The sequence below is a fragment of the Phascolarctos cinereus genome, unplaced genomic scaffold (assembly GCF_003287225.1).
Source record: "Phascolarctos cinereus isolate Bilbo 61053 unplaced genomic scaffold, phaCin_HiC Scaffold_5;HRSCAF=322, whole genome shotgun sequence".
NCBI lineage: Eukaryota > Metazoa > Chordata > Mammalia > Diprotodontia > Phascolarctidae > Phascolarctos > Phascolarctos cinereus.
In genome coordinates, this window is record NW_027555958.1 from 286994353 (window position 1) to 287008767 (window position 14415).

The following is a 14415-nucleotide window of genomic DNA, read 5'->3' on the forward strand; positions in this document are numbered from 1 at the left end:
CTCTGCCTTTTATGGGAAGCCCTTTCTTTTTAAAAAATTTTTTATTTTTTATTTTCAACATTCACTTTTATAAGATTTTGAGTTCTAAATTTTTCCCCCTTGCTCCCCTGCCCCCTCCCCAAGATAGCATGCAATCTGATGTAGGCTATAGTTGTATAATCATATTAAATATATTTCCACATTAAGCCATGTTGTGAAAGAAGAATCAGAACAAAAGGGGAAAGCTATGAGAAAGAAACAACAACAAAAAGAGAAAATAGTATGCTTGGATATGCATTCAGAATCCATAGTTCTTTCTCTGGATGTGGATAGCATTTTTATCACCAATCTTTTGGAATTTTCTTAGATCATTACATTGCTGAGAAGAGCCAAGTCTTAAGAGCTAAAGTTGCACAGTATTGCTGTAACTGTGTACAATATTCTCCTGGTTCTGTTCACTTCACTCAGCATCAGTTCATATAAGTCTTTCCAGGTTTTTTTGAAATCTGCCTGCTCATCATTTCTTTGTTTTTGGTTTATTTTTTTTTCAGGCAATTTGGGTTAAGTGACTTGCCCAGGGTCACACAGCTAGTTAAGCGTCAAGTGTTTGGTCTGAGGCCGTATTTGAACTCAGGTACTCCTGAATTTAGGGCAGGTGCACTATCAACTGTGCCACCTAGCTGCCCCCCTGCTCATCATTTCTTATAGAACAATAGTATTTCATCACATTCACATGCCACAACTCGTTCAGCCATTTCCCAGTTGATGGACATTCCCTTAATTTCCAATTCTTGGCCAAAAAGAGCTGCTATAAAGATTTTTGTACATGTGGGTCATTTTCCCTTTTTAATTATCTCTTTGGGATACAGACCTAGTAGTGTTATTGCAGGATCAATGGGTATGCATATTTTTATTTTAAAGGGTATTGCACTTTGGGCATTGTTCCAAATTGCTCTCCAAAATGTTTAGATCAGTTCACAACTCCACCAACAATGTATTAGTGTTCCAATTTTCCCACATCTCTAACATTTATCATTTTCCTGTTTTGTCATGTTAGTCAATCTGATAGGTGTGATGGGAAGCCCTTACTAATCCTACTAGTTATTAATGCTCTCTCCCTGCTCAAATTACCTTGCATACTCTCTTGCTCCCACCCCTACTTCCAATGGAGGGTAGGTCAGGATGGGCAAGGGCTATGTGTCTTTGGACCCCCAGAGCTTGCTTAGCACATAGCTGGATAAAGACAGGGACAAGGGCTAGGACCTCTGATTTCATTGGTATAGGGGACTCCCAAGTGAGCAAACTTAGCTCCTTTGACCAGTTCAAGTCTACACCTTTTCTGAAATTTATAGTTTTAGAAAGTTGCTCTCTAAAAAGCAGCAACGCTCAGGGTATTACAAGCATTTATTAAACACCTACTATGTACCAGGCACTGTCCTAAGTGCTGGGGATACAAAAAGAGGCAAAAAAGTGACTGCCTTCAAGGAGCTCTCATTCTAATGGGGGAGACAGTATACATGCATACATATATATGTGTATATATGTATATATACATATATACAGCAAGCTATATATAAAATAAATAGGAAATAATTAACAAAGGGAAGGCACTAGAATTAAGAGGGATTGGGGAAGGCTTTCTGTAGAAGATAGGATTTTAGTTGGGACTAGAAGGAAGCCAGGGAAGCCAGGAAGCAGAAAATAAAGAGGGAGAGTATCCAAGCATGGGAGACAGTCATCGGAAATGTCTAGAGTCCAAATATGAAATATCTTGTTCATCAAGTTGGCCAAGGTCACTGGATAGAAGGGTACAGATACATGTTGAAGAGTAAGGTATAAGAAGAATGGAAAGATGGTAAGGGCTAGATTATAAAGAACTTTGAATACCAGACAGAGCATTTGATATTTGCTCCTGGAGACAAGAGGAAGCCACTGGAGTTTATTGAGTAGGATCAGACCTATGTTTTAGGAAAATCACTTTAAAGGCTGACTGGAGAATGGACTGGAGTAAGGAGAGACTAAAGGCAGGCAGACCCACCAGCAGGCTATATAATATAATCCAGGCTTGAGGTGATGAGGGTCTATACTAGAGTGGCAGCAGTCAGAGGACAGAAGGAAGCATATTTGAGAGGTGTTACAAAGATGAAACTGACAGGCCTTGGCAACATTGGATTGGATATGGGGGGGAGTGAGAGAATGAGGAATCCAGGATGACTCCTGGGTTTTGAGACTGAGGGACTGGGAGGATGCTGTTACTCTCCACCGAAATGCGGGAATAAAGAGGGGAAGAGGGTTCTGTTTTGGTACATATTTGAGTTTAAGATGATTTGAGAACCATCAGCATAGAGATGGCAATTAAATCCATGGGAGCCAGTGAGATCACCAAGTGAAGTAGTAGAGAGGGAGAAAAGGGACCTGGATGGAACTCTGAGGGAGACCTATAATTGATTAGAGGGCATGATCTGGAGGGCGATTCAGCAAAGGAGACGGAGAAGAAGCAGTCGGATAGGTAGGAAGAGAACCAGGAGAAAGTGGTGTCAGGAAAACCTAAAACAATAAGAGAGTATCCAGGAGAGAGAAATCGACAATGTCAAAGGTCCAGGAGAATCAGGATAGAAAAAAGGCCATTGCATTACACAACTAAGAGAGAGCATTAGTAACAGTTTCTGTGGAATGATAATGGCAGAAGTGGGGTTTTAAGGAGTTAGAAAGTGAGGAGAGAGAAAACGTTCCAGCCCAATGGAAATCAGCAGTGAGAATTAGTACAATTCAACATTCACAGTAATTGAATGTGTGTACCCACAGGCTTGGTACAGGATAAATAGGAAATAGTTAACAGACGGAAGGCACTGGAATTAGACGGGTGGAAGAAAGCTTCTAGTATCCAGCAGAAGATAGAGGTGAGATTTTAGCTGGGACGTGAAGGAAGCTAGGAAGCAGAGATGAGAAGGGAGGGCACTCCAGGCATAGAAGACAGCCAGGGAGAACGCTTGGAGTAGACAGTGTTGTCCTAGCAACAGCAGAGACCAAACGCACTAGAGCAAGGCGGGAGGGAGGGGGCCATGTATGACACTTGAAGTCAGCTCTCCCGAGCTTGGAGAAGGTCTGGCTCCTAATAAACCCTCGTCGGGTTGGATGAGCTTGAACTGGACTGAATTGGTTAATTGGATTTTCCGATAGGCTGCAGGGGTGGGGGGAGGGGCAGGTAGCGTGAAAGATCGCGAGAGTTTGCTGATCCGCTCAGGCAAGCCCACGGGCAGCCCTGCCCGGCCTGGAGGGGTCCTGGAGCGAGCCAAGATGGTGGCTCCCGTGGTGAGCTCGGCGCGATGCTTCTGGAGCCTGGGGCCCGGCGTACGGAGGACTCTCCGGGCTCTGCCGGGGTGAGCGGACCGTCCGTCTGTGCCTGGCGGCGGCGCTGAGCATCCGGTCCCTTGGGGAACTGCCCTGGGCTGGGGTGGGGGAGGGGAGGGAGGCGAAGATCTTCCCATCTCCAGCCCAACCCGGTTTGGTGTGGCCCGGCCCGGGGGTAGGTAAGTAGGTAGGGCCCCGGCTTCACCTGGGGGCGAGAGCGCACGGGGGGGGGGTTTGGGGATCACACAGGCCCTTTACAGGTAAGTAAACTGAGGGGAAGGTGACTTGTCCAAGGTCACACAGCTGCCTCGTAGCATTAGCTGTTAGTAGCGTCTGCATCCGCTTGGGCTCGAGCTCGGAGCTGTTCTACGAGGTAATTTTTTTTTTTTTTGCTAGGCAGTGGGGTTAAGTGACGTGCCCAGGGTCACACAGCTAGTAAGTGTTAAGTGTGTGAGGTCGGACTTGAACTCAGGTCCTTCTGAATCCAGGGCCGGTGTTCTATCCACTGCGCCACCTAGCTGCTCCCATCTTTTTCTTTTTCTGGTAAGGCAATTGGGGTTAAGTGACTTGCCTAGGATCACACAGTTAGAAAGTGTCAAGTGTGTTGTCTGAGGCCACATTTGAACTCAGGTCCCAAGAGGTAATTTTTGTGAAGCATGCACAGTGCCCCATACAGTGTAGGCACTGCATAAATGCTAGCTATGAGGAGGAAAGTGGACACTTTTCTGTTTACTCCTGTACATTGAGCTTAGCCTAATGCCTGTCACATGGTAGGCGCTATATATGATGCTAGCTAATATTATTAGGAAAGTGAAAACTTTTCGGTTTACTTCTGGAAACTGGGCGCAGCATGGTGCCAGGCACATAACAGGTGTTTAGTAAATAGGTGCTACATAAACGCTTGTTTCCATCCTGGTAACAGCAGCGACAACTAGTTTTTATATCGTACCTCAAGGTTTGCAGAGAGCTTTACATATATTGTCTCTTTTGATCCTCACAACCCCGGGATGGAGATGTTTTATTATTCTCATTTTGCAGTGGAGGAAACCAAGCCAAACAAGTTTAGTGACTTACTTAGAGTCACCGCTAGTAAGTTAGTGCCTGAGGCTGGAGTTAAATTCGAGTTTCCACGAGTCCAGGACCAGAGCTTTCTTTTCAAGCATACAGGTCATCTCCCACCCCTCAGTTTTCTCATCTGCAAAACTGTGACGTTGACACCGTGGCCTCTACTACCTAGAACTCCAGCTTGATTAAAGATTGTACTACTATGAGGCTTCAGCGGAGCTGAGTGAACAGAAACTTGAATATGATCTCAGAACCACACAGATCTAAGGCACTAATCATATTTCTTGGATTCTTTGATTTGCATATCAAAGAATCATAAATTGAGAGTTTCTGGGACCTTAGAGGCCATCTCAGTGCTTGGTACATAGAAAGCATTTAAATGCTTGTTTACTCGTTAACCAGTATAATCCACTGCCCTCACTGAGGCCCTGGGAGGTTAAATGACCTGCTCAAGGCTACACGGAGGGGCAGCAGATGCAGGATTTGAACCCAGATTTGGTTCCTGATCTTGTCTGTGCTCTGGGGGTAGGAAAAGTAGCCTGTGTTCCTAGAAGGGATTGATGTCTCTCATTATTACTAGGGAATTATTTAGTTTATTTTAGTGAGGTGGCCTCACCCCGAGGCTAGAAAGCCAGAATTCCTTAATTTCAGGTGGACAAGTTGGCCTCACCTCTGGTCTCCTAGCACTCATGAAGGCAAGTTAAATCAAAAAGCCAAGCTAAATTGGAGTCAGGGAACCTGGGCTTACAGCTCAATCTGCCCCATCCTCCTACGTGTCTGACCTTCCCTGGTCCTCACTGTAAAACGAGGGATTTGGACTCAATGAAATTTAGTCATTTCTAAATCCTTCGGATCTTATGACTTCTTATCCCCAACCTTCCCCCTCCAGACTGACACAGGTGAGATGGAGCCGCTATGATGCTAATTACAAAGAACCCCAGCTTGATAAAGACTACTACCATAAGCCCTTGGAGGAGCTAACTGAAGAGGAGAAGTTTGAGCGGGATCTCAGAACCACACAGATCTTCAAAGCTCCCCCAGCATCGAATACAAGCTCTTTGTTTGAGGACCCAGTGATCAGGTTAGATCCACATGGTACTTTCTTCTGTCCATGGGCAGTGACCACCTTAGAGAAAGTCTAAAATAAGGGGTCCACTGTATATTCTTAGAGGCCTGAACATGTTGCTTTTCTTCTTGAAGTAAATTCATCAACATGATGATGAAAGGAGGAAACAAAACACTGGCCAGATCCCTGATGAATGAGGTAAGGGTGATATTCCCTATCCCTCCATCTCCTCCTTTGCCCCTGTTTTCCCCCAACTCCCTTAGCTTGGTGCCAGAGGAGACTAATTAGTGCACTTGGCACTGGGGGAGGGGGTGGGGAGGAGTCAGGGGTCACGTCAACAGCAACCAGGGCTGTTACCAGAATAGAATGAACTGAGTGTTCCAATCCAGAGGATCTTTTTTTGTTTGTTTGTTTTATGAGGCAATTATGGTTAAGTGACTTGCCCAGAGTCTCACAGGTAGTGAGTGTTAACATGTCTGATGCTGGATTTGGACTCAGGTCATTCTGACCCCAGGGCCTGTGCTCTATCCCACTTCAACACCTAGTTGCACCCCCCCCCAATCTTTAGAAAAGGATTTTAAATTGGCACTCCTCCAAGAGGGGAGAGGAATCTTTGTAGGGTAGAGGAGAAGACAGGGAGGCTACAGTGAGGTAGGGAAGGCCCAAGAAGATTGATGGGAAGTTTCCAGCTCAGCTGGGCTAATGAACCCTTCAGGGAATTTCCGAAGGTTTCTCTCATTGTATTTCCATTTCAGACTCTGGAAACCCTCAAGAGAAAGCAATTTAAAAAATACCACGAAGCCAAACCCGAGGATCGGGAGGCCGTTGAATGTAACCCCTACACCATCTTCCACCAGGCCCTACAGAACTGTCAGCCTATCCTCGGCCTGGTCAGCATCCTTAAAGGTGGCCGATTCTATCAGGTGAGAGCTGGGTGGCCTCGTGGGGGCCTCGGGGGCTTCCGTAATTGGAAGTACCTAGCAATTCCAATTATTGCTAGTACCATTTTGTGGGTCCACATACTGAGTACCGAGAGGGAGGTAAATGTCAAATATAGATCGTTTGGGGGGTTTTTTTCCCAAAAAGCTTATGGTCTAAAATAAGACTGATTGTTTACATTACCCCAGATGGTTTGGAGGGGACAGTTTTGATGCTGCTGCTGCTTTTCTCCGTATCTCATCGTTGCATGGCTTGTTCAAGCTTGCCTGTTTATGGGGGTTTCTTGGATACAGCACTGTCTTCCCTCTCTGTGTTTTTGCATAAGTGGTCTACATACCTGCGATGCTCTTCCCCTTCAGCTCTGCTCCTTAGGATCTAAAGCCCCCTCCGAGCTCAGCTCAAGAGCCATCTCCCAGGGAGCCCTCTCCCCCAACTTACTTTGTATGTGGTTTGTATTTCCTTATGTGACAGGTGTATAGATTGTTGCCACCCATGGCATGCTAGCTCCTTGAGGGTAGAGACTGTTCTTTTTCCCCCAACACCTAGCACTGCACTCAGTATATAAAAGGCACTTAATAATTGCTTATTGCGTGAATAATAAACATTGTTGTTGCTTTGGCTTCTCTTGGATCAGGCATCCCACAGGGGCTTTGCCTGTGGCAGGCCCAGTTCCCTCTGCAGCATCTTGCTTAGCTTCTCTCATCGCTCACCACTCCCTTCCAACTCCTCAAAATAGGTCCCAGCCCCTCTGACTGACAAGCGACGGCGCTTCTTGGCTATGAAATGGATGATTCAAGAATGCCGGGAGAAGAAGCCTAGGCGAATGCTGATGCCAGAAAAACTGTCTCATGAGTTACTGGAGGCCTTTCACAACCAAGGCCCTGTGATCAAGAAGAAGCATGACCTACACAAGATGGCAGAGGCTAACCGGGCCTTTGCCCACTACCGATGGTGGTAGAGGGTGGGAAGGCTTGAGCTGTAAGGTGAGAATCTGGTACCATTGCTCAGCTTCCCTGCCCTTCTGCTACTGGGAAGGTCAGCCTGAGCACAGGAAGGTCATTTAGTTTTTACCATAGGGGAGGGGGGACTACCAATAGTGCAGGTTTCAAGTTGAGGAATGGTTAGAGCTTAGAATGCAACATCTTCAAGCTTCCTCTCTTGTAGGCTTGCCACTCACAGCTATTCTTAACCAGAGTTATAGTAAAGCATCCACTTAGTACCGGGAGCCATGTGAGTAGTTAATTACTTAAGCTGTGCCATCCTGTTAGCTCCCTTCCCCACCCCACCCCACCCCCAAAAAAAGAACATGGGCTTGGGCTGCACAGATGAACTCAGGAAAGCTGTTTCCTTTGCCTCAATTCTAGCGGAACCTTTAGCTTTTGGAAAAAAGAAGCAGCATTCACTTCAGAAAAAGTTTACTAGAAAAGTCCTACACTGGTTCATAATAAATTACTTATATATGTGTGTATATATAAATTTTTAAATCCCACACTGAACCAGTGTTTTGGTCAGCAGCTCATTAAAATTTGTCTAAATAAAATACCCTTGTTTCCCAAGTCATTTTTGTACAAAAATTATAAAAAAACAATAAACCCAGTTTCTAGCACTACTTGTGCTCTGGTGCCTTGGCCTCTTTACCTGGCTTTGGAAGCCTCCTTTTCACGCAGGTAGTTCAAAGACTTGGCCCCAGTTCTGTCATGACTCCTAAATGCTGCCTTCCATGCTTTGCCCTCTGAAGATCTCAAAGCATCCTAACCACCAATTTCCCATTTTACAAATCAGAAAACTGAGGCCTCAAGGGAGAAGATGCACTGATGGTTGCACAGCGCAAGGATGGTAGAGTTATCCTTCACTACCCAATTCCCCAGTAGGGGTGGGGAAATGGGCTGAAAGGCAGTTGGGGGTGGAGGGTGGGGATGTCCTATCGCTTAGTTGAGGCAAAAGGGTATTAGTGTATTGGACTTGGAACCAGGAAGACCTAGGTTTGAATGCTGTTTCAGATGCTTAAATTATCTGTGTGACCTATTGGTAGATCATTTGTCTTCTCTGGGCCTCAGTTTCCTCATCTGTAAAATGAGGGGGGTGAGCTCATTGTGTTCTGAGGTTCCTTCTCACTCTTCCGTGTATGTTTCTCTGCATTTGAAGTACAGTAGGCTGGTGTGCTGCCTTGCCCTTACCCCTCTGCATGAGTTAGAAGTGCTTGACAGGCAGAAAGTTGCTGAGGGCAGGACTGCTGTAAGCCCAGAGCTTGGAGGTGGGGAGACCCCCAGTAGTAAACAAGTCAGAAGAGAGAAAGCCCTGAGGACTTGAGTTCAGATGTGTGAGCCTGTGCCTGGGGTGCTGTCTTGGTGAGAGTGACGCGTGTGTGCGTGTGCGTGTGCGTGTGCGTGTGTGTGTGTGTGTGTGTGTGTGTGTGTGTGTGTGTGTGTGTATACAAGCCTTCTGGAAGGTGCTGGTGAGTGGGCCCTGAGGCTGGGCCAGCCTAGTCAGAAACCTCACTGTAATAATATTTCTGAGCAGCAGGTGTGGTCCTCCAGCCAGCAGCCCGGAACTCAATAAGCTCCAACAGCAGGAGCTGGGACAGGGAGCTGAGCCCATCTTGGAGCAGGAAGCCATCACGCAGCAGACCAAACAGCTCGTCCATCCTCTGCCCATTCATTTTCTCCAGCTGCTCTCCAATTCTATGCAGTTGTAACACCAGGCAGTCCACCTGAAGGAGTTGGGGAGGGATTCCCGATCTTTCATGTCCCAATCCCCCTTCTCCCTCCCTCTCTGCCTAGTACTAATTTCCTTTCTGGCACCCTGTGATCCCTCATCTCATCATGCTCCCTGGCCAGGGCTCTTCCCCTTCTTGTAAAACTCCTTAGTTGGGTTACCCAACCCTCCTCCCCCCACGCCATTTGGTGGCTTTCTGCCCTTTGATGGGTTGTGACCCTGGTAATACCCTTTTAGCGGAGCTTTTAGACTCCTGCCCCAGGGAACAGATTGCAAAGCCCCTGGCAGCAAAGCCTTAGCTTCCTGAGAGGAGCCGAATGTTCTTCTGGCTCTCTCTCAGCAGCTCTGGCATTGACTGCTTCCTTTCCCCCTCACCTCCTCCTCCTTGTGCAGGCTGTCAGGCTGTGCCAGTCGAAAAAGGCAGTCGTAGACAGGGTTGACCAATGCCATCATAGGCATGTTGTTCACCTGACGGGGGAGGGACCCAAAGCACTGGAGTTAATAGGGAGGAGAGAAGGTCCCATTCCCCACATCCACTAGGAAAGCTCCTAAACCAGAAGGACACAGACAGACTGACACGAGGTAGACTTGGCAGAGGCTCACGAGACCACTGGGAAGTTTTAGGAAGAGAGACTTAGGTGCCACAAACACAGTTGCATAACCTCAGTAAGGAATGAAGCCTCTGCCCCTAGCCTTGTTAGCATCATCAACCCTTTACTGGGGTGAGGCAGTAGCAGTGGCTCCTGCCCTGAAAACTGAGCTCAGTGGTGGGGTGCCACAAGGACACCGCAAGTGGGTGGTTCTCACTGGCCTCACCCTCAGGTAGTCAAAGATGTTGCAGATGAAGGTGACATAGCAGACCCAGCCCTGCAGGGATCGGGCTCGGAGCTGTTCCCGGGCCTGGTACTCCTGCTGCAGCCGATTGAGGAGACCCCGACGGAAGACGCTCTGGCTGGCTTGCTTGCTCTCTGCCTGTGGCCCAGGGAAAGGGGGGTAGGGGGATAAGCTCAGATGTACGTAGAGGCTTCTTCTAGGATGTCTGCAGCTGAAAGCCTCCCTTCCCTGGTTTTCCCTCTGCCTGCTCTTAGAAGAATCCATCTGCCCTTACCCTGACACTTGGGCTGGAAGCTATGTGGTTTCAGGACAGAAAGGTTCTCCCAGGGGACTTTTTGAAGCTCCTTTCCTCTCTTCCCTCAGCTAGCGTGGAGGCAGTTGCCTGTTTCCTAGCACCTCTGGGGGCAGGGGGGCACTCCCCCAGCCACCAACTGTCCCCGGTCCCCTCCCCCACCCCAAGACCTGAATGATGGTGTAGCAAATGCGTCCGGCTTCCTTGCTGAACATACAGTCTTTCAGGGATTGGTCCACAATCACATTGGCCACTTTCTCCAAATCCACAGCACCAGGTTCTAGGGATGAGGGTAAGAGAGGTAGTCCACAGATAGAGGTGCTCTTCCTATCTATACTGTCACCCTCCTTCAGCACCTCTGCCGAAGAGCCCTGGCATGGACAGCTGCTAAGATTTGGAGTTTGAATCCTGCCTCAGAACCTAGCTGGGTGACCCTAGCAAATTATTTAACTTCTCTGTGCCTCAGTTTCCTTATGCGTACAATGGGGATTGTAATAACACCTACTTCACAGGGTTGTTGTGAGAATCAGATAACATGTTAAGCATTTTCCAAACTTTAAAGTGCTGTAAATGTTAGTTCTTGTAGGCATGCTAGCTACACGCTGTCTCTTCACTATATGAGGCATTGGACATTTCTTCACTGAAGGTCTGTTTTAGGGAACAGGTATGAAGAGGGGACCCGAGGAGAGCTGGTGACATAACAGCAAAAGCCAAGAGTAAGATTGTAAATGCTTCAAGAGCAGAGACTCTCCTCTCTCATCTACCAGGGTCTGGGTCACTTAATGAGCCAATAAAAACAGACTTGGATTCCTTTGGCATGAGTGCTGCTTCCATTGGTGAAAAACACCACTTTTCTTTGACTTGGGTGGTGGCTTTCAAGGTAGTGTGGTTGAAAACTTTATTAGTCCACGTTATGAGTTCATACAGATCTGCTTCTTGGCTGGCCCTTGGACAGACACAAGTCATCTCCAAATCCATCCATATTCAAGGCCTTCTTAGGAGAGCTCACACTCTGTGGGCATAACTGTTGAGATTATAGTTCTCTTCACAACAAGGAATTAAGGTGGGATTTACTGGATTAGAAGGCACATTTTTCCCCCTCTAAAATAGTGGCCTAAATTTCTCTTGTATCTTATTTGATGAATCCCTTAGCTTTGAAAAACTGAGTACTCTGAAATGCATGCCTGTTTTGGGGGTCATGTCTGAGAAAACGAAGCAGGGAATACACAGCACAAGACCTGCTCACTTCAAGATTATGTGATTCGGGGGCAGCCAGGGAGTGGATAGAGCACTGGCTCTGAAGTTAAGAGGAACACAGTTCAGATCAGGCCTCAGACACCAGCTGTGTGACCCTGGGCAAGTCACTTAACCCTGATTGCCTCAAAAAAAGATTGTGATTTCATCCAAGTAGGTACTTCCTCTCTCTAAAGCAGATCATGCTATCTCCAAGCTTTACTTTTAATCTAGTACCTAACATATAGCAGGCATTTATTAGCTGTTGAATTTTGTAAGGTTTTATGAGTTGCTGTGGCTAAAAAAGTAAGCCCTTGGTGGCCAATCCTCTCCAAATCAGACAGCCAACAAGCATTTATTAAATGTCTTATGATGTGCCTGGCGCTGGGGTTAGAAAGACAAGTAAACCCTGCACAAAAGAAGTTTCTATTCTATCAGACTTAGTCGGAGGTCTGGGCTCCACTGGGATGGCCTTCAAAGAAACTACAGTCCCCTCCATGTCACAAGGAAGCACTGGAGGAAAACTTGTAGTGGAGGTTCCAGATGTGCCCATATTAAATTATTTCCTGCTTCCCAATTCAAGATCGTGAAGCTGTTTATTCGCTAATAAGTAGAGAATTAAGCTGACGTAACCACATACTCAGGGGTCTGCTCCGGCACCAACTCCTGCTCCTGCTTAGTGGTCCCCCCATTCCTTCTCACCTTTAAGGGCAGTCTTCAGTAACCTTTGGGTCTCAGCATCAAAGGACTGGATTTCATACTCTTCACGACCTGGCTCCCCCATGACTGCCCAGCCCACCCCAAACTCTTGCTGGGAGGCAGGGTTGGTTGGCAATACCTGGAGGAGTGGTGAGGAGAGACAGGGATGGTCATAGCATCAGTCACCAAGCTTCCATTAAATGTCTACTATGTGTGAGGCACTGTGCTTGGTACAAGGGATACAAGTACAAATAATGAAATACCCTATGATTACAGTGAGCTTACACTGTAATGGGGGGGCAAAAAATACATATAAAAATATACACAGCATAAACATAAAATTAACATACACACAAAGTAATTAAATACAAGGTAGTCTGGAAAGGAAGGCAAATGGCATTTGGGGAAAAAATCAGAAAAGACTTCATAATTTTGAATCATGAAGTTAGAGGGGGCCTTAGAAACCATCAAGGCCAACCTCATGTTACAGATGTGGAAAGTGAGGCATTGGTAACAAGGGGTTAAAAGGTTTGCCCAGGGTCACATAGCTAGTAAGTAGCGACACAGGATTTAAAACCTAGGTTTCCTAAGTCCAGTACACCATGCTTCAGTTGAGGACCAGCCTTCTTGGGGTGAGCAGGAACAAAGTTGCTCTACCTTCAAAGCCAAATTTTGTTTGTTTGTTTGCTTTACTTGCTTTTTTTGTTGTTGTTAAAAAAAAAAAGCACAAAAACACAAAAAACAACCCAGTCTGGTTCCTATGTTGCGCTGGAACATAGCATGAGGGAGAGCCCACATAGTGCCTGATCACCCAGCAGAGACCGGGGAGGGTTAATCATTTTTGGAAGCCCCAATCTGCTATTTCGTAGGAGTTAAAAATTTATGATAAATTAGAATAATCCTCCAACCTTAAAAGGGTAGAGTTCATTCCCGGTCACTGCTAGGATGCTTTTGGAGGGGCTCACACCCCTGCTGGATTGGGCAGGTAGTTAATCTAGGCGGATACTTGAAAGCTCCACCTCAGCCTGGGAGCTCCGCCCAAGCCCAAGTCACACTCAACACACACCAAACCACAGAGCTCAGTGCAATTTCAAGCTTTTGATTCACCCTTATTCCTGGGAGGGAACCTGGCTGGGAAAAGGGCCTGTGCTTAGAACGACCAACTCTTCAGGCTTCCAGTGACTGGACTCCACAGGTCCCGTCCTACCTGGGATCTTAAAGGCCTCTCCCCACACGCCCCACCTGCCCTCCATCAGTACTCCCACACTCACTGAGCCACGGGGCCTTGCAATGGTTCCCCTACAGAGGGTCCACTGCCCTCTTTTACGTGCCCTAGAGCAGCCTAGGTGCAGGAAACTTCTCTGTGGTCACTTGAGCCTCAAATGCTAGCTTCTCCCCTGAGGCCCTCAACCCCACATTGGCTCTCCTCTCCCTGGTGTTACACACCAGGCTCTACTTCCAAACAGCACTGGTTCCTGGGACGCCATCCAGTACCCATGCACTACTCCTTTGGAGGGCGGGGGTGAATCACTATGGCCAGGGAAGCCTAGGCTTCCCGTTTGGGGCCCCTGCTCTGGGCAGCTCCCCCAGTCTCTAGCCTTCAGGGTTTCCGTTCTCCAAGCCCCTCCAGGGCGGGTTTGCCGGCTCACCCCAACCCCTTCTCCCTGCCCCAGCACAACTGCTCCGGCGGCACAGCTGGAAACGCGCGCGGAAGCAGCGCAGGCTGCCGGGCTCGGGTGCGGGGAAAGGAGCTCTGCGGGACGCCCGTAGGGGCCACCACCCACCTGCCGGGGCGAGGCCGTCCCTATCTTCCCGCCGCCCTCGGACGCCGGATCAGCAAGGACATGGTGCGCTCCCTCGGCGACCCGAGGCTGCTGCCAGCATCCAGCTTGACCCAGCCTCTCCGGTTAGATCATTTCCGAACGCGCCTGGAGAGCTCCGCGGACCTAGCGCAGGACGAGCGGGGCGGAGCCGGGGCCCGAAAGGCGCCTCGCCAGCGCCGTCTGCCGGTCCCGGGGTTGGTGCGGCCAGGCCCCAGGATGCTGCAGGGGCGGGGTGGGCGCGGGACAGCCAGTCCCCGGCTCCGGAATGTGCTTAGACTTCGGCCTAACCTGGGGCACTGAAGCTTAGTTGGCCCAGAGCACCTTACTTGCCCTGCCTTGCTAAAAACAAAAACAAAAAACCTGGGCTAAACAATAGCAATGAGCCCCAGAGAGACAGGGGCTCCTCTTCCTGGGGAAAG

The 14415-nt window shown here is 48.1% G+C and overlaps 2 protein-coding genes across 3 annotated transcripts; one reads left to right on the top strand and one right to left on the bottom strand.

Annotated features, from left to right (window-relative positions):
* The first annotated feature begins 3227 nt into the window (after positions 1 to 3227).
* Positions 3228 to 11057, top strand: MRPS7 (mitochondrial ribosomal protein S7). 2 transcript variants are annotated; one of them, XM_021002447.2, is made up of 6 exons: positions 3228 to 3359; positions 5285 to 5476; positions 5596 to 5659; positions 6217 to 6384; positions 7137 to 7383; positions 8921 to 11057. In XM_021002447.2, the coding sequence occupies exons 1-5, from the start codon at positions 3277 to 3279 to the stop codon at positions 7356 to 7358; spliced, it is 729 nt and encodes a 242-aa protein (XP_020858106.1). In that variant the 5' UTR covers positions 3228 to 3276; the 3' UTR covers positions 7359 to 7383; positions 8921 to 11057. The 2 variants fall into 2 exon arrangements, with proteins under 2 accessions (XP_020858106.1, XP_020858105.1); XM_021002446.2 differs by lacking the exon at positions 8921 to 11057 and having other exon boundaries at positions 7137 to 8009.
* On the bottom strand, positions 7799 to 14040 carry MIF4GD (MIF4G domain containing). Its single transcript, XM_021002449.2, has 6 exons — positions 13958 to 14040; positions 12177 to 12312; positions 10412 to 10521; positions 9932 to 10087; positions 9491 to 9583; positions 7799 to 9110 (listed from the first exon to the last, which is right to left on the bottom strand). The coding sequence occupies exons 2-6, from the start codon at positions 12256 to 12258 to the stop codon at positions 8883 to 8885; spliced, it is 669 nt and encodes a 222-aa protein (XP_020858108.1). The 5' UTR covers positions 12259 to 12312; positions 13958 to 14040; the 3' UTR covers positions 7799 to 8882.
* Between the last annotated feature and the right edge of the window lie 375 nt (positions 14041 to 14415).